We start from the raw sequence: 27289 nt of genomic DNA, 5'->3' as shown, positions 1-27289 counted from the left end.
GTCATGAGAAATTCTCTTCTTGAGAATTTTCTTTAGCATTGGATAATCAACTGGCTAGCTTAGACTCCTCTTCTTGTGTAAACTATGTTAAATTTTCTTTAGTCTTGACAAATATCTTTTTCTTTAGATGGATCTGTGGATTCTGCTTGTGCTAGTTTCTCCTTTTACTAGATGCTAGATTACTGACTTGTTTTAGGGTGTTAGAAATTTCTGGGTTTTTGTTATGGTGAGTGCTTGTTTCTGGGTGCCATGGCCGCAGCTTGGCTAAGTGCCCATGCTTGTGGCAGAGCCAGCATCCAAACAGGATGTTTTCATAGTCTATAGGTCATTCTCATCCTATGTCTCCTATTTCTAGAATGAGTCTATTTGACAAGTGTTTGTCAAAAAAGCATTCACATTTATCCTACAGGTGTTCAATACAATTGAATTTCCACTTAACTCAAAAGATGTAATGTTACATTATAATATGTTTGAGGGAGAATTTTTGGCAGTATTTGCTAGGGAGGAGAGGGAGCTGAGCCCAGACTAGGGCCACACTTGGGAGATCTTCTGTTGGCTGGAAAGCTGAAGACTACTGCTTCACAAAGAGGTCGAATTTCTACAAGAACCAAATCCAACCTTAAAATATACAATTCTTTTCAGAATCAGAGGAGGAGACTGCCATGAAGTAGCCCTTGGCCATCTTACAATATCAACGGTGCCCAATGGATGTCAATTCTCCTACATGTATTCAAAGTTTTGGGCCTTGGAAAGCACCCATGAATCTACAGATCAGGTATTTCTCTTTGAGAAGCCAAAAAATATTTACCATTTTCTCCAAGGTCAAATATAGTTATCATTTTCTATGTTTTCTGTGAAGAGGATCTTGACGACTGTCTTTTGTGCACAGTATTTCATAAAGTGGAAAAGCTCTATCTTGTGAGACAACCTAGATGAAGATTTGTTGACATCTGGTCATTGAGAAGACCATGGTCTCCTCGAGTAGGGATCATTTCAGACTCTGTCAAGTGGTAATTACTAAGGAAAAAGGATCTGATAGGAATGGTAATGGGGCTAGTTTGGAGAAAGTAGAGTATGGGACAGCATCAAAAGATCTCAAAGTATCTAAAGCAGTAGTTCACTATAGCATTTACTTCCTAATGTATTTAATGATATTCAGATAAACCAACCCTTATTAATAAAAACAATTGAAATAAAAGTTAAATGAATTAGTGAAAATAAGCATGCCTGTTGAGCATGATTAAAGTGAGATATAACCTACCGAAGCAGCAATATGGGCTTGTTCAAGAACATCACCATCAGTCTCAAGCCGAGCTATAGAAAATTCTGGAATATGTCCCGATTGTTGTATCCCAAGCAAGTTTCCAGGGCCACGGAAATGAAGATCTTTTTCAGCCAAATAAAATCCATCTGATGAATTCTCTAATAATCTCAGCCGCTCCAAGGCATTTCTGGAGGATGCTAGAAGAATACAAGTAGCTTGTCTAGTGCTCCGTCCGATACGGCCTCTAAGCTGGTGTAATTGGGCCATTCCAAATCTCTCAGCATTAATAATTACCATCATTGTTGCCTCAGGAATATCAATTCCAATTTCAATTATTTGAGTTGAAAGAAGGATTTGTGTTTCTCCTCCTCTGAACTTTTGCATTGCTGTTTCTTTTTCACTAAGTTTCATACGACCATGAAGAATGCCACACTTGTAATCCTTAAAGATATTAGATATTTTGTCAAGTTCTGCAGTAGCTGCATGAAGCTCAGGTAGCATCTTACTTTCATCTATGACAGGATAAACAAGAAATATTTTTCCACCATTGCCAAGATCTTCTTGCATCATCTGAAATTGTACAAATAAATCAAATAAGAAAATTGCCAGTTACTAATTAAAGGAACATATTAACAATGCAATTACTATTGCAACAAAGGAAGTAATTGAAAATGAAAAAGTTAGAGAGTAGGTCATGCAATAACTAGAAGACCGGCAGAAGTGTCAATAGGGCAAATTTCATATGAACACAGGTTAAATTTTTTATTATAAATTCAAAAAGCAGGTGTCTGCTTAAATGTATTGAGAAACAGGCTACAAATCAATGGTAATTTGGAGTATAGGGGAAAAAGCCGTACTATATTTTCCTATATGGTCAATAGGTCAATAATACACTAATGTGTCAAACCAAAAGAGAAGACATTTATTCTAATTCTCACCTGGTATGCTCTCTGAAACCCTTGTTCATCACCGTAGAAAGAAAATGTTTTCACAGGCAATCGACCAGGCAGACTCTCTTTTATCTGTCACATGAAGCTTTATTTTTATCCTTTTATCATGGTTTCCACTCTAAGTGCATAAGGCATATAAAAAATATACAGATCAATTACAGCATTATATAATAGAATTATGAAGGACCATGATAATGTTATTTTAGAAAACCTTTATAAATTTGTTCCAAATAAATATGTATCTATGTTTGTTTACAAAATGGTGCCATGTAACAAATGTTTCTCCTGACAAAAATAGCTAAATGAATCATCCAAATACTATTTCCAGGAAACATTTATGATGCAAATAAGGAAATAACAGTTCATTCATAAAAAACACTAGCAAACAGTTTCATATGGTTAAATTGAGTAAAAATCTTCTGACTTTTATTCAATTTAAATGAAAAAATAACTACTTGAGGTTGGAAAAATATACACCTGGCTAAGGGACATGTCTCCATAGAGAACTAAAGCAAGAGTCCTTGGGATTGGTGTGGCAGACATGACAAGCACATGTGGGGAGGCAAATGCTTTGTTTGCAACCAGCTGTCCATCTTGTAAGTTTATGTCATTTGAAAGTGTCAGGTCCATAGTTGTGGATACCTGCATGGAGAGCACACGCTCAATGTTGTTGCAGACATAAGAGTATCAACTGAATTACTCAATTAACATTTTTAAAAATTCAACAACAATATTATCTCTTATATCTATAGAACATGTTTCATATTAAATACAGAACATTATTTTATAGGAAATTGACAAGTTCGTGAAGGATAACGATAGTGTTGAGAAATAAACAGGTTCAATACCAAAGATTATGAAGATCAACCTCTATCCAATAAACTAATCAAAGGATGAGATACAAGGCTTGGATAGCTACAACATGAAAATCTGAAACTTATATGCAAATCTGAAAATTAAATTGCCTTAATGTGGAAAGCCATGATTAGATCCTTCTTCTTAATGCTGCCAAAAATAAGGTGAAATTATAACAGCAATAAAAAATGATTAACATCAGCATAAGATAGCAGCAATAAGGCATAAATCAGCAACATAAGACCATCACATAACATCGGATTTACGGGGAGAAACCCTTGCAAGAAAACACTCCACCAAGAAGAGATGTCAAGCTTGCATTATCAACAACAAAGTTTGAAAACTCAGACTCCGAAGAAAACAAAAGACTGTAGTTTTACCAAAAACAAGAAATTAATGCATTTAGAGAACACAAAAGCCTAATTTGACTATCAATGAGTCATAATTCAAACATTACACATGTCATATGATATTCAAACACTCGATATTTGAAATTTCATAATTCATACCCATAGTTTAGAACTTTCAAATGTTTATAAATGTTTATATATGATAATTGATATCATGATATGTCAAAATGAGAAAAACAACCAATTACAATCTATATCTTCCTCTTTTCTCTTCTAATGTAACTCCTTTCAGGCCTCGAAGTAGAAGGTGCTATGATATCAAAATGATGATGAATTGTTTCTTCAAAAGTGTCTTTGTTCTCTTCCATGGCATCCAATTCTGCTACTTTTGCTTCTATTGCTCCTCTCTCTAATTCTAAATGATCTTCTTTAGTAAGGAGGACATCATCATCATCATTGAGGTGATGTTGGGTTAACCTATTTCTCTTCTTTGTGTGAATGTTCTTAAATAAGCTCCAATTTTGTTGACACCTAGAAGCACTACATGCCTAGACAAAATATGGATGGTTATCTTTTGAAGATTTGGCATGATAGCACCAAAATTCTCCCACCATAAATCTACCAATTTTATTTTTTTAAATATAAGACTGGAAAAAAATATAAGAATCAAGTTTCCATTTTTTTCTTGTAGTATTGACCTAAATTTTTTACTAGGTTGTTTTTCTCTCCTATCATTTTCTTTAATTGAAGAAAAGTCTCCCCTCCACACCCTTGTAGATCTTGAATAGACAAATCAAATATACAAAATTAGTTATTATGTATGAAAAATGGGTGATTCTAGAGAGTCAACATTGCTAAATTCATTAATTAGATATAGAAAAATCTTTAATCAAGCACAACGGAAAAAATCCAATCGTAGCCACAGAACTTACAGTCTGATTGGATAACCAGTAAATAAATCCTGAAGCACAAAGTGAGCCACCTGAATCACAACTCCAACTGACAATGGGTTTCCGTCCACTGCCTCCAAGCTTGAGGGTTTGCATCCTCAAACCTGCTGAAAACTAGAGCTTCCCAAAAACTCTCCAAGAGAAACAATTTCCAAACATAAACCAAGCATATCCTAAATGAGCCTCTCCAATTTATTAAATAGCTCAACCCTGTGACTCTTCGTTTGCCCACTGCCTGTCTCTTGGAATTCCCTTCTATTAATAAAGTGACTTAACTTTATAATTTGATGTTTGACATAGAAACTCACTTTAGTCTTCTTAAATAAATAATTAAAATAAATTGTCTTTTGAGTTATTATATTTAGACAACTTAAACTTAATTATTTAATGGATTTCCTAATGTCCCAAAAAAGGGGACATTGCATCAAGAACTTTGTCTCTCAAGTCACGATCGGGTGCCATTTTATCGATGCATGTAGTAACACTTGCCATGACCTCCTCATTAGCCTTGAATGTATTAGAGAAGTAGAATTTTGGGTGCAAGTAGTAGGCCAAGGCATGTATTCGCTGGTGGAGTTGGTTTGTCCATCTACAATCAAGGATGTGCCAAATGATTTCATATTTTCTCTTTTCCGACAAAGTAATGCAAACGGCCCTCTTTGGCCCCATCCATGGCCTCATAAAGGAAACCCATTGGCATGCCTTCTCCATCCACCACATGGAGAACGCTGAACAAAGCTTGTCACCTAAAAAATTGAAAACAAATTTCTAATTATTACAAAATTAACCCCACTGCCCTCCCCACCCACAATTTAGAAAAAAAAAAAAGCAAATAGATTATCTTGTATAAAGTTTATATTTGTTTCATCAAAAATTGTGCTTACAACCTTCTCCCCTTCAACTTTTTTGGAAAATGGAGACTCTAATCAAGCATCAGACACAGAAATTTGTTCAAGTATGAGGAATGGCACCGAGAATGCTTATGTGAGGAAGTGGCTACCAAATCGTGTCACTCTTGATCGCATAAGGTCCTTGCCATATGTGTGTTTTCTCATCAAAGAAAGGACCCAAGCACGGTTGTTGTAATGTCCCCTACCGGTACAGTGCCTTAAGCCTGCACTCGGTTGCTTGATTATGGATAGCCCTGCAATCACAAGCATAGACGCACAATACCTACAAACATATACATATTACTGATTAGCCCAAACCATCAGCAATAACATGCAGATAGCAAGAATGTATCATAGGTTAAAGAGGAGAGCAAGGGACTGCTTGTCTACCAAATCCAAGGGCTGGTTGCTTCTAAGTTTCTAACCCCCTTGCTATATGGGTAGTCTCACTATGCTTTCCTTCTAAACCATGATACTTTCAGTCACACAAATAACATCTCTGTCTTGAAAAGACTGGCAGGGAGATAGCAACTGGCATTTTGACTTCATGGGTTTCTGACCACATAATAACGCCTCGTTGCCACTGATTACCATCTCCAGTTCTCTCTCCAAGATAGAGTTGAAAACATTACTCTAACTATTAATTGATGTACAGAAGTAACCTAAATGATTATCACATATATTCACCCAGTTACATGCAACAGTATTCTAATTACTAATTGATATACAGCAATAATTTTAATTGGAATTTACAGTACATATAACAGTCATGCTGTCTCGGTCATATACAAATAGCAATATATATCAGTCGTGCTGTCCCAGTCATATATAAACGGTAACATATATCAGTCATGCTGTCCCAGTCATATACAGAAAGTATATAAATATTTAATAAATACATACATACATAAATAAATACAGACAGTATATATCAGAACTGTCATATTTAATATTTTAATACTGTTTCCTAAAGCAATAATTAATATCCTGATTGAAGTAAGTTATTCTGTTCTTGGCTAACGTAACTCCTTACCTGTCCTTGGTAGAGTAGGAAGAAAATTCCAATGTGCTCTTGCTGGCAATACTTTCCTCTTGTTTATTTCCTCTTCCCTTCCTATTATCGATTCCCATTGAAGACCCCGTAACGGTTACTAATAAGAAAGTAAGATAAATCCCTTGCTGTGATGGAAGGGATTTGATTGCCATCTTATATTTTGTTGAATGAATAGTTACATCATTTAGATGTTTAAACAAATCGGTTTACTACTCGAAACACACCCTTCCGTAATTATTATTAATAATAATTACTTGATATCTTTAATCAGGACTAATCGATGCCTTAGTTATCTTTACCTTAATAAGCGGTGAAGAGAAGATTTAGTAGACACCGATGTCCCTTAAACTTTATACTTGGTACTGGTTAAGCATTCCTTTGGAGAGAAATCGTAGCATTTGACTGGTCGCCGTGATAGACTATGTTGTTCTATAATCACTTCCTAGATGGTTCAATACTGATGTGTTATGACATCAAATGACTGCTTGCGTGGGATATAATATTTCTGCAGATTATTATATTGGCAGCAAAGGAAATGATATGCCTGTGAATGGAGACAAGAGGTGATGTGGCTCAATGAGTGGTTTGTATTTCACTTTTAGAGGAGTTTGGAAAGACTTTATTTTGTTTAAGGGATACCATTCTGACATGTGTCAGATCTGGTATTCTACAAAGATTACCAAGTAATATGCTGGACACTTATAGATAGCAGCAGCACTCAAGCTCAAAGAACTGGCGAGTTGATAAATTTTATATGTGTTTTCTTGGGTTCTTTTATTATCTTCAGCCACCAGCCATTAAGAAGGGAGAAGTGGTGCCCACAAGGACTTTGGCAAAGACTCCAAAGGTAAATATCAGTTCAAGGATTAAAAACAGAAATAATATTGAGAAATTTATATTATTATTATTTGATAAATATGAAATTAATATTAATATTTGATAAATATAAATTATATATTAACTTGTTTATTATTATTATTAAGATTTTATTTAGTTCATTTTAGTCATTTATTTGGTTATAAATATATGTTTTTATATTTTCATTGTATTATTATTTTTATTAAATTTCATTTTAGAGCGAGAATTATCATGTTTGATTGTTTAGATGGAGACATCATAGTTGTAAGTAGATTTGGTAACATTTTTACCATCTTCAACCACACTTTTCATCCATCCAATCTTCCCAATGTCCTCTAACAACAAATCCACGCAATATGTAGCACAAGGAGTCGATGAAATTGTAGGATACCTCTCCATAAGCAGTCTACTTACAACTACATATGCAACTGCGTTGTCCGTGATAACTTGTGCTGTCCCCATCTTGGCACTTATGATAAGTAGCAATAAAACACTTATGTTGTCAAGGAGTTGCAGACCTTGAGCACCTATAGCTAGATAGAAGATAGTAGAAGTAAATGTACATAGACAATTAGAGTAATTAAGCATTTGGAAAATTGTGAAGTCTTATAAATAAGGCGATTTTCCCTTAGTAGCACTATGACATATAAGGACGAGTTAATGTCATGTCCCTATCAAATTAAGCTTAGTTTGGTATTAATAAAGTGAACTTTCTTTATATTATATCATTTTTATATTGGCATGATATATTATAATAAGAGTTCTTTTCAATAAAGATTAACGTTAAATATTAGTTTGCCTAACTATTATTTAATGATTTAATCTGCGGGAGTTGGGTTCCTTACGGGAATTCTACCTGTTTGTATCCTTTAAATAAGCTTGGCAAATAAAGAGGAGGGGGAATTATATAAAATACAATGTTTTGAAGATAAATTTTCTATCCACGTGATAGCAATACGGGTTGAACAATTCCTTTCGCCAACTTCATCTGGCCTATTGGAACTACGTAATGGTGAATCCCTGCAAAATGATCCAGTGGCATGAGTACTGTGCGTAAGACGTGTTAGGAGGAACCTATCGGACCTTGGTGGAGGTTTACACGGGCTTCATACATTTCCGGTGAGCAAACAGTGTGCAGTCTGCATTCTCTTCAGCGTATTCATAATAAACACGCAGCTTCCTTCACCCCCAGAAACCCGATATCGGGTTGCCTTTGGCAGACCGACGGCGTGCGGGCTTCAACCTTGTGGCACGTTAAAAAATGCACACACATCTTCCTTCGCAGAACTCACTTTCGGGTATGGTCGGGTTGCGTAGGTTTCCTTCGGTCGCGTGAACTAGAAGACCCGACAATGGGTGTGCCCAGAGCATGTTCCTACAAACACGAATATCCAAAGCGGGTGTAACAGATGCCGTGAGAGAGGTGGGAAAAATATTACCAAAGTGCGGAAATCATATTGCATTCATAACAGAGAGCCATCTGTTGTGCGGGTCATGGAGAATGCATAAAGACTTCCAACTAAATAAGAGGCTAATAAAGACTTCCAGTCAGCCATCAGCCATGAGAATGGAAATAAACAGCCATGCAAATTACAGGTTTCCTCTGGCCGCGTGAACTAGAAGACCCGACAATGGGTGTGCCCAGAGCGTGTTCCTACAGACACGAATATCCAAAGCGGGTGTAACAGATGTCGTGAGAGAGGCGGGAAAACAATTACCAAAGTGCGGAAATCATATTGCATTCATAACAGAGAGCCATCTGTTGTGCGGGTCATGGAGAATGTATAAAGACTTCCAATCAGCCATCAGCCACGAGAATGGAAATAAAAAGCCCTGCAAATTACAGGGGCACTGTGTGATACTGTTGTGACCATTTCACACATCGTCCCATTAGAATGGGGACCCCCTCTTTTTTTCGCTTTTGTTCTGCCTATTCTTCTCTCTGTTTTAGGGTTTTGAGTGAGTAAGTTGTCTGTCAGGACTAGGGCTAAACCTTAGGGGTTTCTTTTGATGTTATTCAAGCTGAGTCCAGTCGAATTTTGGAAAGTTGTTAAGCGTCCTCCCGAAGAATTGAGACAATTGAAATAAGGTAGGTCTTTCAGGAGAGTCAAATAGGTCTCAGGTTAGGTCTAATCAGGGTTTTTAGGGTAAAATCTAATTTTGACTAAGTGTTAGCATTTTTGAAGGTGAAATTGTGTGTTCTTGCCTAGGTGAGTTTTGATCAAATTTTTGAAGCAAGATGATGCCTGAAACAGACAAATCGCTCCTGACCCTCAAACAGGGCCTAGGGTGAAATTTATCCTAAGTACAATTTCTTATTTTTTTGATGGACTTGCTAACTAGTTCCTGACCTTGAAAATGACCTAACTCTGCCTGGTGAAGCAGTTTGGGACTTGAATTTGAAGCAGTTTGGCCTAAAAGGGTAAAATCGCTCTTGACCCTCAGAGAGGGCCCAGGGCGAAAATGTTGTTTAAGTCATATTTGTCACTGACTTTTCTAAATTACTTTGTGCAAGGTCTCCTGGAAGGATGATTGAACGTGAATTGATGCTTTGGACGGTTTGGAGACATGAAAAATGGTGAATTTTGGAAACTAAGGAAAAAATTGCTACGGACCCTCAAAGAGGGTCCACAGCGAGATTTTGATTTCCTTCATTTTGCAATGAAAAGTGACCAAGTTTGATCATAAATGGAAAATAAATGACTTTCTCCACTTGCCTGAGGAAGTTTTGGCTAGAAATGATGAAGAACCTTTAAGTCACCCTGATTGATCCTTTTCGCGATATCTTCAGCATTCAGAGGCTTTACTCAAGAGAGGATAATGTACCCTTGGGTATTTTATTCTGTGTTTGATAGTGTACAAAATACACGTCAACAGAATTGGCACTAGGAGGAGGGCCGAACCCGAGAAATTAAAGGAACAGTACTATCCAAAAAATTTACCAAAAAAAAATACATTTCAAGCATGATCATGTATCACGATGGTGTTGCCACATGAAGGATTGAACGAAGTAGCACAACCTAATTTGGAAATAGGCAACATTCAAGAAGATATTGTTTCGGGATTGAATCACCTACGTGGAACTTAAAGAGAAATGAAGCTAAGTATAACAGAGTTAGAATCGTCTTGGAACAAGAAGAAGACATAGCTGAAGAACGCCAAAGAGCCGCCACTAGAGAGCTTCGCAATCAAAGGAACCCGCAGTAATCTCCGCAAGACAGATCTTCACGCTGGATCGTATTGGTTCTTTCTCGCCCGAGAAACATCAAAGAATATTGAGATCGACACCAGGCGCCAAAAATCTAAATGAACTTCAGTTTACTTCAAGGTCGAAGCGAGTCAAAAGAGAAGATTCTCCAAAGGAATTTGAACCAAGATTAGAAGACGCTCCTTAGTCATCACAAGCTCCATCTCTTCAAGAACAAGTACAAGCGGCGATTCAAGCAAGTATCCAGGCAATTTCTCAACCAACAAGTCAGGCCGGTTCATCCAGTCTCTTGTCAAGCTTTCAAACTTCAGGAAGCGCGATGGCTCACAATGCTCCTCCTGCTCATGTGCTTAACGGCGCTACTTGGATGATCAACAACCCATCACCATTGGAATTTGCAATCTATCACGACATGCCAAAGAATCCAGAGAATTTCTATCCCAAGTTCAATGTCAGTGATTTCAATCGTACAGCAGAGGATCATATCAAAATGTTCGAAGATCTTCTTCGAAATAGGCGAGTCGAATATGGAGATGTAGCATGTAGGCTTTTTCCCTACTCATTGGGAGAAGAAGCGTACTTCTGGTTCATTCACTTACCTACAGGATCAATCAGGACCTGGGACGCAATGAAGGATGCATTTATTGCAAAGTTCGGTATACCAACCACACCAACAGAGCTATATAGGCAGTTTGTTGAAATCTGAAGGAGAGAACATGAGCCAATCACTTCTTTCAACAACAGGTTCCACCGCGCATACACGATGTTATGACTTCCCTACCTCATTGCTGACCCAAGGGAGATCTATTATGGAGCCCTAGATCATCTTACCGCCATGTTCGTAAGGATACATCCTATCCCGAATGATCTAAACGCAGCATATGCAAAGGCTATTGAGGTCAGTAAGCACATGGGACAGAATATTACTGGGCCGCTACTACATATGGGACCTGCTGCAGCACCAAACCAAATACAAGCAGTTAGTATGGCATTAACCAACCAGACTCCAGTTATGAATCCTATTCCACAAGCAACATTTCCTAGCGTACAGCCAGCGAACCAGTTGATGCTTCATCCTGGAGTTGCACTTTCACAAGCCCCACCAGCACAACCTGTGTACCTGCAAAATGCAACAAACTCCTCAAGAACACAGGAAGAAAAGGATGAAATGAAAGAGTTGATTGAACAAGTCAAGAAGTTGTCAACCGAAGTAACTCATTTGAGGAATCAAAATAATCAACTTCAAAGCATGCAAAGGATCAACCAAGGCCAACATGCAAACAATCAAAATTTCCAAGGAAATAATAATCAAGGCTTCAGGAACAATTATCAGGGAAACAACAACCAGGGCTTTCAAAGGAGAACATGGAATACAGCTCCTAATAATGGAAACGTGGTGACGCCGCTAGACAACCCATCAAATTCTCAGAATCAAGAGAATCATCCTACCAATAAAGTGTTTCTAGCTGAGGCGGCCTTGTCCAGTTGGTGTAGACTCCACAATACAAACCAACATTCTGAGTTGCAGTGTCCCGAATTCAAAATTGCAGCCGACATATTCCAGCAAGAGATGCGCAGCAACGATCCACCTGACAATTCGCCCACGACAGGATATGAAATGGTCCCAGCTACGCGGTATGATCAAGCCATGATTGTGGAGAGCTACAAACATTCACCAGAAGGAGAAAGTAACCAAACTCAAAATAGGAGATTTCCACCAGAATCAGCTAATGGACCAATGGTACCTCCGGGATCCCAGTTTCCACCTGCATCAGCAAATGAACCTGTTGAAGACTCAGAGTATTATTTTCCGCCCTTAAATGATAGTGTCCTAGTTGAAGGGATAAAGGAGGTATTTCACCATTCCTCAGGAGGCATGGGTCCGAGAGTCTATCATAGAAATCAGAGAAATCAGGAACCTCTGACTACATCAATCCCTCCAAACAATTTCTCTACTCCTCCAGATCCACAGGCTAGTAATAATCCAGAGTATCCACAGCATACGCAAGAATATAGGCAAAAGAATGTTGCACCCCCCATGGGCGGTGAAATGAAGAGATTGGCCATGTTGGTATTAGAAGAACTCAAGAAGGTTAAGATTAGCCTACCACTTTATGAGCTCTTGAAGGTCTCAGAGATTAAAGATGCTGTGATTAATAGTCTGAGTGATCCAAACATAGTAAGGTCAAACGCATCCAAAGAGGCAACCCACAATGCTCAAGCTACCGTTAATGTAATTCAAGAGGAGGCTGATAACAAAGAGCAATTTGAACAAGACGAATGTATGGTCCAGACCATAGCCTTCCAAGCCAAAAAAGAAGATATGTTAGAAGGCAAGGTACTACTCAAAAGAGGCAAGGCTAAGAAAACTCAACCTGCCGTCAAAGAAAGCCTCACCACTAGTCAAATTCTTCCAGAGAAGGGAGTTGCCTTTAAGAAAGATGTAGTCAAGAAGGGAAAATCTCCAAATAAGACGAACAACTCAAAAGAGGAAATATTAGAACAGAATAACAATCTGAAGGTCAACGAAGTGAAGCATCAAGAACACAGTGAGGATTCTTCGATCCTTTCCCAAGGAAAAGATGAGCCAGCACCGTTCCTACTATCAGTCAGAATTTTTGGGAAATTACTTCATAACTGCCTCTATGATTCAGGAGCTTCTAGTAATGTGATGCCCCTGGCTGTCTGTCAGAGACTGGGTATAACTCCTGCTCCCACCAGAAGAAAGGTCACTCAGCTAGACAAGACAGAAGTCCCAGTCATGGGAGAATTGAACAATATCCACATGCAATTGGCTGCGGACCCAAGGGTTCAAAATTTCATAGACATATCAATCGTAGATATTCCTGATTCATATGGGATGCTTCTGAGTAGAGATTGGTCATGAAAGTTGAATGGGTATGTGTCAACAGACTTTGCACATATGTGGCTACCCTGGAGAGGAGTCCCAAACCAAATTAAAATTGATAGTACTCCAAGATTGAGACTTATGATAACTGAGTATGGGGAAGATAACGAAGTCCTGTTCTTAGAAATTGATTTAGGGGCATACAAACCTAAAGTGGAAGAGGTCTTGATGATACAACATCTGCAAGACAAAGACGGTCAACAAGAAGTGATGGAATCTACAGAAATTGTCGTGGAAAGTGACCAAGGATCCGATCAAGAGGATGATAGAATGTTTGAAAATTTTAGAAAATTTGTCCACAAGAACATGCGACAAAGTGTGCAACTTGGTAACTTGGCATCCGTCCGAGATCTACTCCTCCCCAACTGGTGTAGGATACATAATGTCGTCCATTCAGAACTATCCTATGCTTTGTGCCACACTGCGTTAGAACAAGTATACAAGAGGGTCCTGCAGACATTGATTGTAGAAGAAATTGAAGACTCAGGAGTTGAAAGTTCTTCAGAAGATGAAACTCTATCTGACACATCAACCGAAAGCCAAAAGGACGAAGAGACAGAAGACCAAGGAAATTAAATATGGACATTAAGGTTCGATGGATCTAAGTCCAAACAAGGATCTGGAGCAGGCTTCGAATTAATTAGCCCGACAGGAGAAACTTACCTCGCCGCTCATAGGCTTCAGTTCCCATGCACCAACAATGTAGCTGAATATGAATCCTTGATTCATGGGTTATTGCTGGCTATCAGAAAGAAAGCAAAAATATTGCAAGTATATGGAGACTCAGAAATAGCTATAAGGCAAATCAGAAGGCAGTACGTCTGCCATGACAAGAGGCTAACTAGATACCGGAATCGAGTGTGGGACCTCATTGAAAGTTTTGAAACATTCAATATCAAGTCCATATACAGGCATCAGAATCAAGTGGCTAATTCCCTTGCACAAGCCGCCAGCTCTTTGATTCCATTAGCAATGGAAGGATTCAAGAAGTTCACAGTAGAGCTAACCTCGGTACCTTCAGTCCCGGATAACATCACCAACTTTCAAGTCTTTGAAGACGACAAGCACATACTGGATTTCTTGACCAACACAGATGTCTTCTTAGCCCAAATCATTGATGAAGAAGAAGTGGAAGAAGCGGAATTGGATGCAGAAGGAGTTTTAAATTTGAAGACAAACACTATTCCAAAAGGAATGGTGGAGTTAGAAAGAATCTTTGACCCCGACAAATTGAAAGAAATGAAAAGCCACAGCATGGAAGGAAACATGTGCGACACAATCAATGTTGGTGATGATATACAAGTTAAAAATGTGTTCATTGGGAAGGCCTGCACCGCACCAGAAAGAAACGGTATCTTGAAAAATATAAGAGATTTCCCAGATGTCATCGCTTGGAGTTATGAAGACCTCAAGACTTATGACACTACAATTATCACTCACACGATCCCTTTGAAGCCAGGAAGCAAACCATTTAGACAAAGGCAAAGGCCGGTCAATCCTTTACTAGAACCCCTAATATATCAAGAGGTTAAGAAGCTGCTCGCAGCCAAAATCATCTTTCCAGTAAGACATTCAACGTGGGTCACCAACCTGGTTCTTGTCAGAAAAAAGAATGGAGAGATCAGATTGTGTGTCGATTTCAGAAACCTCAATCGAGCTTCAGAAAAGGACAATTATCCACTACTATCGCTGGATGAAGTATTGCAGATTGTCAATGGATCACAGATGTGTCTTTTCTGGATGGATATTCAGGTTATAATCAAGTATTAGTCGAGCCTGAGGATCGACTCAAGACCGCTTTCACTACCAAGTGGGGAACATTCGCGTACAAAAGAATGCCTTTTGGGCTTATCAATGCTAGGGCCACATTCCAAAGAGCCATGGATATCGCCTTCAGAGATTTAATTGGGAAATGCATTATCATATACATGGACGATATCACAGTCTTCTCAAGAAAAAGGGAAGATCATGTAGATGATTTAAGGAGAGTATTCCAAAGGTGCAAAAGATATGGTGTTTCTCTCAATCCGAAGAAATGCATATTTGGAGTAATGGAAGGGAAACTATTAGGACATGTTATTTCCGAAAGGGGAATCTCCATCAATCCTGAAAGAGTGAAGGCTATATCAACCATCAACCTGCCAGCCAGTAAGAACGAACTCAAATCATTCTTCGGCAAGATCAACTTCGTCAAGAAATTCATCACCGCATTTGCCGAGATAGTCAGGCCTTTGAATGAGATGTTGAAGTAAGATGCAAAGATTGAATGGTCGACACAGGCCAAGAGAGCATTTGAGGAAATAAAGTCGGCAATCGCAGAAGCACCAGTACTAATCAGTCCTGATTACATGAAACCCTTCTACCTGTATTCCTTCGCCTCTGAATACACTTGTGCGGCTATTCTCACCCAGAGGAGTGAAGAGAAAGACAAGAACCCAACTACCTTTATGAGCACCCCGCTGAAAGATGCAGAACTCAGATATCCCAATATTGAAAAACAAGCATATGCATTGGTCAAAGCCATTAAAAAATTCAGACATTATCTCTTAAGGGCCAAAATTTATGCAATTGTACCAGATGCAGCAGTAAAGACTCTCCTCATGCAAAATGAACTAGGAGAGAGAAGAGGCAAGTGGGTCGCCATTATTCAAGAGTTTGATATTGAAATCCAGCCTATGAAACTTGTTCGAGGGCAAGCCTTAGCTCAGACACTGGCAATTGACGGACCCGGGTTAATCCAACAAGTTTATGAATTAGAGGATGTCACCCCGGATGAATGGTACAAGGAAATTGTGACGTACCTGCTCAACAACAAATGCCCTGCTCGCATGACACCCACGCAGAAAAGAGCATTAAGGATAAAGTGTCAGCATTATATGCTTCAAGGATCCGTTCTTTATCGCAGGAATCACGAGGGAATATATCTAAGGTGTGTTGGCAAAGAAGAGGCCAAACAAATAATTGAACATTTTCACTCCAAATTCGAGACCGAACATGGAGCTAACCTAGCTACAGCTCATCAGATCCTGAGGGCAGGATATTACTGGCCTACACTTTTCAAAGACACATTTAATCATATCAGGACTTGTCACACATGCCAAGTCGCTGCCTTCTGAGAAAAGAATCCTGCCATGCCGCTAAATCCAGTGATCAAAGCAAGACCATTTGCCAAATGGGGAATGGATTTTATTGGTGTAATCAACCCCGCATCCTCGGCACAACACAGGTATATCATCACTGCTACTGATTACTGTACCAGATGGTCGGAGGCTCAAGCTCTCAAAGTATGCACTACTGAGGCCGTAATTAAGTTCTTGGAGGAAAATATTATCACGAGGTTTGGATGTCCTTATGCATTGGTTTGCGACAATGGCTCAGCCTTCACATCATTGAGATTTTCAAATTGGGCTTTTGAGTATGGCATAACCCTTAAGTTTTCATCAAATTATTATCCTCAGGGTAATGGGCTAGCTGAGTCAACCAACAAAAACTTACTCAGTGTTATCAAGAAACTGCTGGAAAGAAGTCCGAGAGAATGGCACACCCAATTGAGATTTGCCCTCTGGGCAGATAGAATCAGAACCAAGAACGCATTAGGGATTTCACCTTATTTTCTGGTTTATGGCCAAGACCCGATATTCCCCATGCAACTCAGGATCCCGACCTTGAGATTTATCGAAGAATACATGGAAGACACCGATGTTGTCCAAGCCCGATTAACACAGTTATTGAATCTTGAGGAAAAGAGAGATCAAGCACTGGAGAATTTTGCCAAGCATCAGGGAGTTGTGAAAAGATGGTTCGATCGGCAGGCCAGAGTCAAGGCTTTCCGGATCTCAGATCTTGTCTTATACTGGGACAAAGCACACGAGAAAAGGGGAGAACATGACAAATTTGATAAGCTTTGGAAAGGCCCTTATCAAATTTCTGAGATTTTGGGAGAAAATGCATTCAGACTGAAAACTTTAACTGGAGAAGACGTCCCATTGCCTGTCAATGGGAGGTATCTCAAACACTACTTCTAGTCTTAGAATTCAAGAGGCCTTCCTTTGTACATAGTTAGTTTAGTTTGCTTTTGTTTTTTTTGGTTTGTTTTGTTTTGGTTTGTCCTTCGCTTTGTTTTGGGTCTTAGTTTAGGTGTTTTGGTGTCTTGTCTTAGGTTAGCTTTTTTGTCTTGAGGGGTATCCATTTGAAATTGGGCGATTTTGTCATGAAGCACTCTGACTTCTCGCTAGATTGTTTGTTTCATTTGGACAATTATGAGGTCTTTTGGAAACGCAAAGAGGTTTCTTTTGATAAAACTTTGAGTCAGGCCGTATTTGCAATGAAGTAAGATTAGCTTATTGAACTCAGAGATTATTGTCTTCCAGTTATTATATCTTTTCACACTTATAATCTCCGAGTCGTGTGATTTTCAGGCAAAGCTGTGATCGGTGAAAAATCTAAAATTTGGCTTCAGCACCACCGCAATCCTCAAACCCTAGTGAGCTTCACTGTTCACAAGCCAATATGAAATTGGCTAATAGGAATATACGGATAACTCCATCGGGGCTATAGACGCCTGGCTGGCAATGGAGCAATATTCGTGAGCTTGCAGCGATAACCTCGCCGGGCCTATGGACGTCTGACTGGCAGCGAGGTTCTATCCACGATGCTTTTGGAGTTCAGATGAACTACGTAGCTTATCACAGGGGAACTTGGAGATCATGATTGTCTTGTTGAGGGGAATTAACTCATTTGCACACACATGGGTAACTGTGGACCTAATACTTTGTCTTGATATGACGATCTCTTCTTGTAAGTGTTGTTTAACTCCTTGTTTTATTGAGGGAGGTTTCCTGAGTTTTTTCTTCAAGAAAGATTGATTCCCAAATGTTCGCAAACATTCTCAGTGGTGTCGCCAGATGTTGTGACCATTTCACACATCGCCCCATTAGAATGGGGACCCCCTCTTTTTTTCACTTTTGTTCTGCCTGTTCTTCTCTCTGTTTTAGGGTTTTGAGTGAGTAAGTTGTCTGTCAGGACTAGGGCTAAACCTTAGGGGTTTCTTTTGATGTTATTCAAGCTGAGTCCAGTCGAATTTTGGAAAGTTGTTAAGCGTCCTCCCGAAGAATTGAGACGATTGAAATAAGGTAGGTCTTTCAGGAGAGTCAAATAGGTCTCAGGTTAGGTCTAATTAGGGTTTTTAGGGTAAAATCTAATTTTGACTAAGTGTTAGCATTTTTGAAGGTGAAATTGTGTGTTCTTGCCTAGGTGAGTTTTGATCAAATTTTTGAAGCAAGATGATGCCTGAAACAAACAAATCGCTCCTGACGCTCAAACAGGGCCCAAGGCGAAATTTATCCTAAGTACAATTTCTTTTTTTTTTGATGGACTTGCTAACTGGTTCCTGACCTTGAAAATGACCTAACTTTGCCTAGTGAAGCAGTTTGGGACTTGAATTTGAAGCAGTTTGGCCTAAAAGGGTAAAATCGCTCCTGACCCTCAGAGAGGGCCCAGGGCGAAAATGTTGTTTAAGTCATATTTGTCACTGACTTTTCTAAATTACTTTGTGCAGGGTCTCCTGGAAGGATGATTGAACGTGAATTGATGCTTTGGACGGTTTGGAGACGTGAAAGATGGTGAATTTTGGAAACTAAGGAAAAAATCGCTACAGACCCTCAAAGAGGGTCCACAGCGAGATTTTGATTTCCTTCATTTTGCAATGAAAAGTGACCAAGTTTTGATCATAAATGGAAAATAAATGACTTTCTCCACTCGCCTGAGGAAGTTTTGGCTAGAAATGATGAAGAACCTTGAAGTCACCCTGATTGATCCTTTTCCCGATATCTTCAACATTCAGAGGCTTTAGTCAAGAGAGGATAATGTACCCTTGGGTATTTTATTCTGTGTTTGATAGTGTACAAAATACACGTCAACAGATACCCAATTGAATGTTGATTAAAGATTAAATAATAAATGCTGTGTTCTCTATTAAACCTGAAGGTTAACTTGGATTTGTAAAGGTTAAATTATTCCATAGTCATTTTACTACATATCTGTATAAACTGGATAAACACATCTATTTGCAAACAGTCCTAGTAAGGAATTTTACAGTTAAAGTCCAAGAAGAATGATGTCTCCATCAACACCATCAAGACAAGTATTAATATCAGCATATCGATCCAATGGTTATTAAGAATTGTTTGGTCAAATCAAGACACGTTATCAATGCATAAGGAAGATAAATAAAGGTGAAATAAAGTAATTAAGTTATAATTGACCTATGTACAAAATAGGCAAATCTGCAAGGCCGATAAGAATTCAATCAAAATAGCATCCTTAGAATAGATGATGGATACAGACTATTAATCTTTGGGGATATCAAAGACGTTATGGTAGGCAGATTGCATCATTAAACATCAAGTGTCCTTCGATATCAATCATAGTCCAGGTCCAAGTATATTGATGTATGAGGAAGCTACCTAATCAACTTAAGAGATAACATCAATCATTAAAGGTGCATTGTGAATAAAAAACCCAATCGGTGTTAAATATTGTATTATGAAGAGGCACAATTAAGGATAATAAGGGCAGCAATTATAAAGAAGACACCCCACGATATAAGAAGACAATCAAAATCATTCCAAGGAAGCATTGAATAACTTTAATTTTTATCTCTTATCCAATTTGGATCCCTCAGTTTGAGCAATTGCCTTTGGCACTAATTGGTTGCATAAGGAACAAGATCAATATCATGAACAGCACTCCATTCATCGTTGCAAGCACATAACTTCATATCAGGATGGCTACGTATCACTGCAAAAGTGATATTATTATCTACCTCTGCATATTCATATTGATACATCAGATTGCAGCCTATATAGTTTTATTGCTATCTTCATAAGGAGGATCATTGCATAGTTAGCAACACCTCAGGAAAAGCAGAGATCCCTTTACATCTGCAGATTCATCAAGTCATATAAGGAGCAGCAGACTTTCAAAATTTGTATACATTGAAGCATCATATCAGAAATTGCAATTTAATGGCTATAAGCGATTGTAGACAATCTTATAGCATATCCTCCATTTCCAATCAGAGAAGGCTACATCATATTGTATAATAAGATCACCTTTGCATAATTGTTTCAATCATATCAGACATAGCAGAGACATCATCGTGAATTGCACTAAGTGCAGATATAAAGATCAATTCATGTCGCATATATCAAATCGTCCAATCAGAAGTAGCAGTGATATTGATAGTACTCATAATATATATACTGTTCTTGAATTAATATCTATATATCTTATCAATTACATGAATTTATATTCATAAGTAGTTTCATAGAACATAATAATTAAGGTTTAAAAGAAAGAAGTCTCTTGCAATTGATTTTGCAAGACGGTTGTCCCAGATTCACAAGTTATCCTAAAAGGGGACATTAGAAGTGGTATCAGAGCAAGCAATCCTGCCAACCTGTGAATGTTTATGAGCGATAAAGAACTGAAGACCTATCAACGCAAGAGGTCAGGCCAAGACAACAAGAACAACCAACAAGGAGGAACAAGCATATTTGACGAAGAACTTGGTAGGAAGATGAATCAATTTAACTTGGTAGGAAGATGAATCAATTTTTTGCTTAGCAAAGGAATACTCAACAAATAATGGCTCAGCTGCTCGACGTTCTCTCACAAACGGTGATCAACGTCACCTCAAATCATAAGAACAATAATGTCAATCAAGGAGGGAATGAAGGACAGTCAATTAATGGAAGTCCAAGCCAAAGGGCCACTACAAAGAGTTCCTAAGCCATTATACCAACTTTCACTCCAAAGGTTGTGCGACAAGAAGAGAATGAACCTTCTTTGGTAGATCTCCAAGACCAATTTAGGCAAGATTGGATAGATAGAGGACTTCAAGCTGAGATGACATTAAAAGATTATATGGACCTAAAGATGAGGTACACACCCAAAAGAGGAAATCATGACAATTACTCCAAGCTTAAAAGAAAAGTTGGAGAGCTTAGTATTGCTTATTGGCTAGAGCAATATGAGGCAAAGTTGGCTTGTGATAGATTTTGATTCTACAATAATATTTCGTTATGTGTTGAGTGGGCCGTTATTGGAAAATGAGATCCAAAGCACTCACCGACTAGTAGAAGAGCAAATGATAATTTGGGAAAAGAATGGCTGCACCATTTTATCTAATGGATGGATGGATGGTAGGAATAGGACACTCATCAACTTTCTAGTTGCTTCAAGGGGACAGTTAGAATTTTTCAAATCAATTGATGCCTCCAATGAAGTGAAAAATGTAAAAGACCTTGTGCAACATGTTGGATGAGGTGGTGATGGAAGTGGGAGTGCATCCAAGTTGTGAACAATAATGCAGCTGCATATGTGGCAGCTACATGCTTCTAATGGCTAGGCATCCGACATTATTTTGGAGCCTTTGTGATGCCCATTGTCTTGGCATGCTCGTTGAGGACATAGGGAAACTAAGATGGGTGAAGAATGTGGTTGAAGATGGAAGGAATATCACAAAGTACACCTACAATCACACATGGGTCCTGAATCTTAGGACAAAGTGCACTGATGGTAAGGATATCATGTGATCGAGAGTTGCACTCTTCGCTACCAATTTCCTCGCATTGTAGAGCATACTAGCTACATTACCCAACTTGAAGCAAATGTTTGTAAGTGAATGATGGTTGGACAATCCTTATGCTCAGAAACCTAAAAAGGAGAAGGTCGTGAAGGCCATTTTTGATGTTATTTTTGCCAAGATGATGGAGGAGATCATCAATGTAAGTTTTCAAACTCTGATTGATGATTTATTATTTAATTTTTTAATGTTTAATTTTGTTAATTTTTTCATATATAGGTGTCAACAATTGGTGAGGATTCTACAAATGGTGGATGGGGATCAAAAGCCCATAGGGTATCTATATGTGGCCATGGATAAGGCCAAAGAGGTGATTCATCATTTGTATGGGTCAAACAAGACTAAATATGAACCCATATGGCACATAATTGATCAAAGCTGGAACCAACAACTCCAACATATCCATGTTGCTACCTACTACTTGAACCCCATGTTTTTCCTCCCCAACTTTCAGAGCAGATGCAGAGGCTAAAGTTGTCCTTGACACGTGTATTCGAAGATCGGTTGACAATGAGCACCTTCGAGACCTAATATTTGATGAATTGTAGAGCTATAACAAGGCCAAAGGGCCATTATTTTCTTCACCTGATCGCAAACATAGGAGAGCCACCCTACATCCAGGTAAAAAAACATGTGTTTAATTTAATTTTACCATTTATTTCTCTTTAAGTTTGTTAAAATCTTTACCAAGTTATAAAAGACATTTTTAGCATTGTAGATTTGTGGTGGGAAGATTATGGTGCCACAATGCCTAATGTTCAAAAGCTTGCCATCTACATATTATTGCAGCCTAGCAAAGCTTCTGGTTGTGAGCGCATCTGGAGTGTTTTTAGTCCATTCACACAAAAATGCGCAATCGGTTGATTCAACAGTGCTTGAATGACCTTATCTTTGTGCAGTACAACCTTTGATTGCATGAAAAGAATGTGCAAGGGTAGGGTTCACATGAATCACTTTGTAGTCCCATACAATGCCTATTGTTATGTTTGATAATATTGGTTATCTGTCAAGGTATTAATTGTTTGTATTAAGTGGGTTGTCACTCAGGTAGTTATAAGCGTCGGTTGGTTGACGGTTATGTTCCTCTTGGCAACCATTGAGTCCTTTAAATATATTGTATACATCAAGCAAGGGAGCAGGATAGAATCGGATCAATTGTAATCCTTGGCCAACCATCTCTAGTTTTCTTCTCTGCAACAATTTCATGTGTGAATAAAAAAATATTTTAAACCTGTATCTAGTATACTTGTTGGCTATATTATTATTTCATCCATTTAACTTATTAGATATAATAGTAAACACTTGGTGTCGTTGCCTTAAAAGAAATTGGGTTCGCCTTGAGTGATTCATGCCCTTAGATCGAAGAGGCCACAAAGTGGTCAAGACCAAGAGATTAGGTGATAAGGATTGTAGAATAAAGAGAACGAAGAAGAAGATTATGAGAAACATTTGAGGAAAATCCAGTTGAACAATTAGACCATCCATCTGTATAGTCAACATCGGATGAGGAGTACGAAGAGGGAAATCCTGAACACGTAGACATATTCAACCGTCTATCCATCTCAAGGGAATTAAGATTTGGAGGAACTAGAAGTACGCAAATACTATTCATGTAGGGAGAGTCTACTCCATCGAAGCCACAAAATGTATCGCCATGAGGTTATAGAAATCAACGGGGGTGAAATCAAATACAGTAAGACTCCAGAGGGCATCCTATCATACAATGCTGACAATGTAGTGAATGGGGACACTTTGCCAGAGCTTGCCAAAATAAGAAAGACAATGTACAATTATTGTGTAAATGGTGCGGGTCAGGGAATCATGAAGACATTGACTGCCCGAAGCAAAAAGGGGTGAATATGCTGGATGTGGAGGATACGGACGAGGAAGTCCTAGTGATTACAAGGTTACACAAAGAAGACAATGTACCCAGATCCATGTACGAAGCAATATAGACTTCGACAAGCTAGAGCAAAAGTAGAACAAGTGATGTCAAAAGAACTAATAACCTCCAACAAAATCACACGTACATCATTGCGATCGGAGTTGAAGAAGAACATTGTTTGGTAGGTGCTATAGACAACCATACCAATCAAGGTGACAAATCTTCAAACTATGTCACAACTGAGGGTAGTAATTACCAACACAGTCAGTGACAACACGATCAACCAAAAACAATGCAAGCCACAAGAAGAATTGATAGGGAAACCACCATGAGAAGGGAATGAGGCCAATGATCCAATGTCGCTGACGATGAGCATCGGGAGGAAGCCAACCATCATCAAGATGGAAATTATGGGGTGGAAATTGACAAACACCATCATTGACGAAGGATCGGAAGTAAACGTATTGCCAAAAGATACTTCGAAATTTCTTGGAAGACCAACACTCTAGTCGTTGACCTTCCACTTGGTAGGTGTCGACCAACACGACATCAAGCCGTTGGGAACATTGATGGCACAAAAAGTAACGATTGGTACACAACAATTTATTTTGGACTTTGTAGTGATCCCATTACAAAACAATGTGTACGATGCACTCCACAAGATGGGTTGGTTGATCGCCACTAAGGAAAATCACAAGTGGAAGTGAAACACATTCTCTATCGAGAGTGAAGGGAAGAAGTATGTCATTAACCTAAGAAATCAGGCGGTGAGCGAGGAGTTGGCTTTAGAGTCCGAAGACGAAGAACTAGGTATAAACAAAGGAAGGAAAGGCATGGAACCAAGCGATGAAGGGGTGCTCGAGCTAGAAAATTGCTCTGAAGATGAGACAAGTTCCCTGAGTGAACTATTCCAATGGCAAATGGACTATGAGGTATTTTCGCCAACGTCTAATTTTCTTGAAGCTACAACTCTTGGTGAAGAAACCGATGAAAGCGTGTAAAGTTATGGATGATACACCTGAGATGGAAAATGAAAAAGAAAGAACAAAATATAATGCAGTCAACAAAAATTAAAGAATTTAAAGGGGCACCAGTGAGAGAAATTTTTTTAAAAGGGAGTTATTAAAGTGTCGAAAATAAAAGGTAATGTGGAGGCCAAATTAGAAAATATTAAAAAGTATAGAGGAGAGATAAAGAAAAAATTAGAAGTGAAAAACATAAGAGCATGAACTAAAAAATTAAAATATTTGCACCCTTGGCCACTATATCATTTTTGGCAAGAGCATATTTTTTGTGGGACAAAAACATTATAATTAATTCTTTGCAAGGAGGGCACAACTGGTGAATGAAAGAATTTGGCGATGGCATCCCTTGAACCTCATGTAGTACGACAAGGTTTCAAATGCAAGACATATGCCAAAAACAATCCTCCCAGTCTGTACGGAGAAAGGGATGATACTTGTTCGTACGAGAGCATTGAACGATAGAAGGAAAAGACTGGTAGGTTGTATGTGAGCAAGGTAATAGAACCATATAGAAAGGTCTACACACTGTATGTGGGGGTGAAAGGATGTAAGACATATGGGGTCAGGCCATACGAGGAGAAAAGTAACACACCCTATGTTGAAACTTAGTAGCTTCGGTAAGATAAATGATTGAATGAGAGACTTCATTTATCTCTCATTCAATCATCTACCTTATCGATATAACTGTAAATGGTAGACCTCATGATTAAACTTGTTATAATCATCTTTATATGCATTCACTATCCAAAACATTGGATTGCACAGTTTGACATCATCGATCATGCTATGATCATATTACACATGTTGTGATTGTAATAAGAACAGACCAGACTTATGATAACTATCATAGCTATCATATGATAGCATCGATTGATGCTATGATATGATAAATATAATAGTTATCATATTAATCTCACATTATACCGATCGGTTATCGGTTGTTATATCGACAGCATTTGATGTGACCGATTGTTAATCGGTTGATTATATTATGTGACGTGACCGATTGTTAATTGGTTGATTATATTAAATGACGTGCCCAATAGTAATCAGCATAAACACTAAATGAAGCAGTGCATGTGACCCGATCAAGACATGTCTTGATGGGGCATGTCAAGAGACATGTCCGATCAAGGCATGCCTTGATCGGTGGGCATTACTTATAAGTATATGTCATATGAAATGTTGTAGATGCATAGAAATAAATTAATGTTATCTTCAGCAACCTGTAACATAAGAAACAACAGTAAATATCAGTAAAAGAATAACAAAATTATACAACTTCAGACTTGAACATAAATTTGAATAACGTTTACATGGTATCAAAGCCACGTTGATCGAACCCGAGGCATTCAAATTTGAGAAGTTCAAATCGAAGATATAAACATCATATTTTCCATGGCTAATGTTATCAGATTTGAGGATAGACTTGAAGGAGGCGAAAATTTCTCAGCATGGAAGTTCAGAATTAAAATGATTCTAAAAGAAAATAAAGTTGAATCATTCGTAAAGGTTGAATCTAAAGAACTAGAGAATGAACCTAACAAATCAACATGGACTAGGGAAATGAAAAGGCCATGAACATCATAGTCGATGGAGTGATAAATCACATTATGCCAATAATAACAAAACATGAGACTGCCTAATATATGTTCAAAGCACTCAAAAGTGCATTTGAGATAAACAACGCAAGTAGAACCCTGCCTCTAAAAAGGGAAATAAATCACATAAGCATGAAGAAAGGAGAGTCAATCAATGGATGCTTTATGTGGATATCAGCCCTAAGGGATGAACTGACAACGCTTGGATATGAGATCCAGAGCAAAGAGCTAACGCTCATTGCTTTAGATGGGTTGCCTAGTACATGGGAAACATTCGTCCAAGGCATAAATATCCGAAATTTGATAGGCTAAGAGCGGATTGTCGTCAAGAGGAGTCAAGGCTGAATAAGAAGGGGATCAAACAAAAGAACATAGACGAAGATCTCCATGTTCTAAATACCAACTCCAACAAGAAAAACAAGAAGAAACATTTCAAGAAGAGAAAGAACCCACATGAGGAAAATGTTTGCCACATACGGGTAAACGATTAAATGCCGAAAGTAAATGCGTAGAACATAATGGGAATATATTAAAGAACCAGTTTCTGTATTAATTTAACAGTCCATGTACATCACGTGCTTACAACATTACACCCAGATACGACTATGATGATGCCACTAAAAAGGGAAGGTATGCAATATATAATACCCAAAGGAGTGCGATCAACCGTCGCGTCCAATTGCCCCTCGAGACGACTAATTGATTGCTGTAACTCATAATTACCGACGACAACATAACATAATACGACAACATGACAATGATTATTCCTGGCAACATCATCCCCCTGTAAGAACCCACACCTGGTGGACTCTAACCAACCACAATTTTCTGCCTTTGTTTGATT

General features: G+C 38.4%; 1 protein-coding gene across 4 annotated transcripts in view; it reads right to left on the bottom strand.

The window, feature by feature from the left end:
• Window positions 1-27289, bottom strand: part of LOC131039040 (ATP-dependent DNA helicase homolog RECG, chloroplastic) — a 308039-nt gene that overhangs the window by 31563 nt on the left and 249187 nt on the right. For all 4 annotated transcript variants that reach the window (XM_057971683.2, XM_057971686.2, XM_057971685.2 and 1 more), the window contains exons 16-18: window positions 2692-2856; window positions 2203-2286; window positions 1262-1834 (exon numbers count right to left, since the gene is read on the bottom strand). In XM_057971683.2, coding sequence (XP_057827666.2) covers window positions 1262-1834; window positions 2203-2286; window positions 2692-2856 — 822 coding nt within the window. The remainder of the gene's footprint in view (window positions 1-1261; window positions 1835-2202; window positions 2287-2691; window positions 2857-27289) is intronic.

Source organism: Cryptomeria japonica, chromosome 6, assembly GCF_030272615.1.
Source record: "Cryptomeria japonica chromosome 6, Sugi_1.0, whole genome shotgun sequence".
Classification (NCBI taxonomy): domain Eukaryota; kingdom Viridiplantae; phylum Streptophyta; class Pinopsida; order Cupressales; family Cupressaceae; genus Cryptomeria; species Cryptomeria japonica.
Note: the sequence above shows the minus strand (reverse complement) of the source record. Positions and strands in the feature narration are given on the sequence as shown.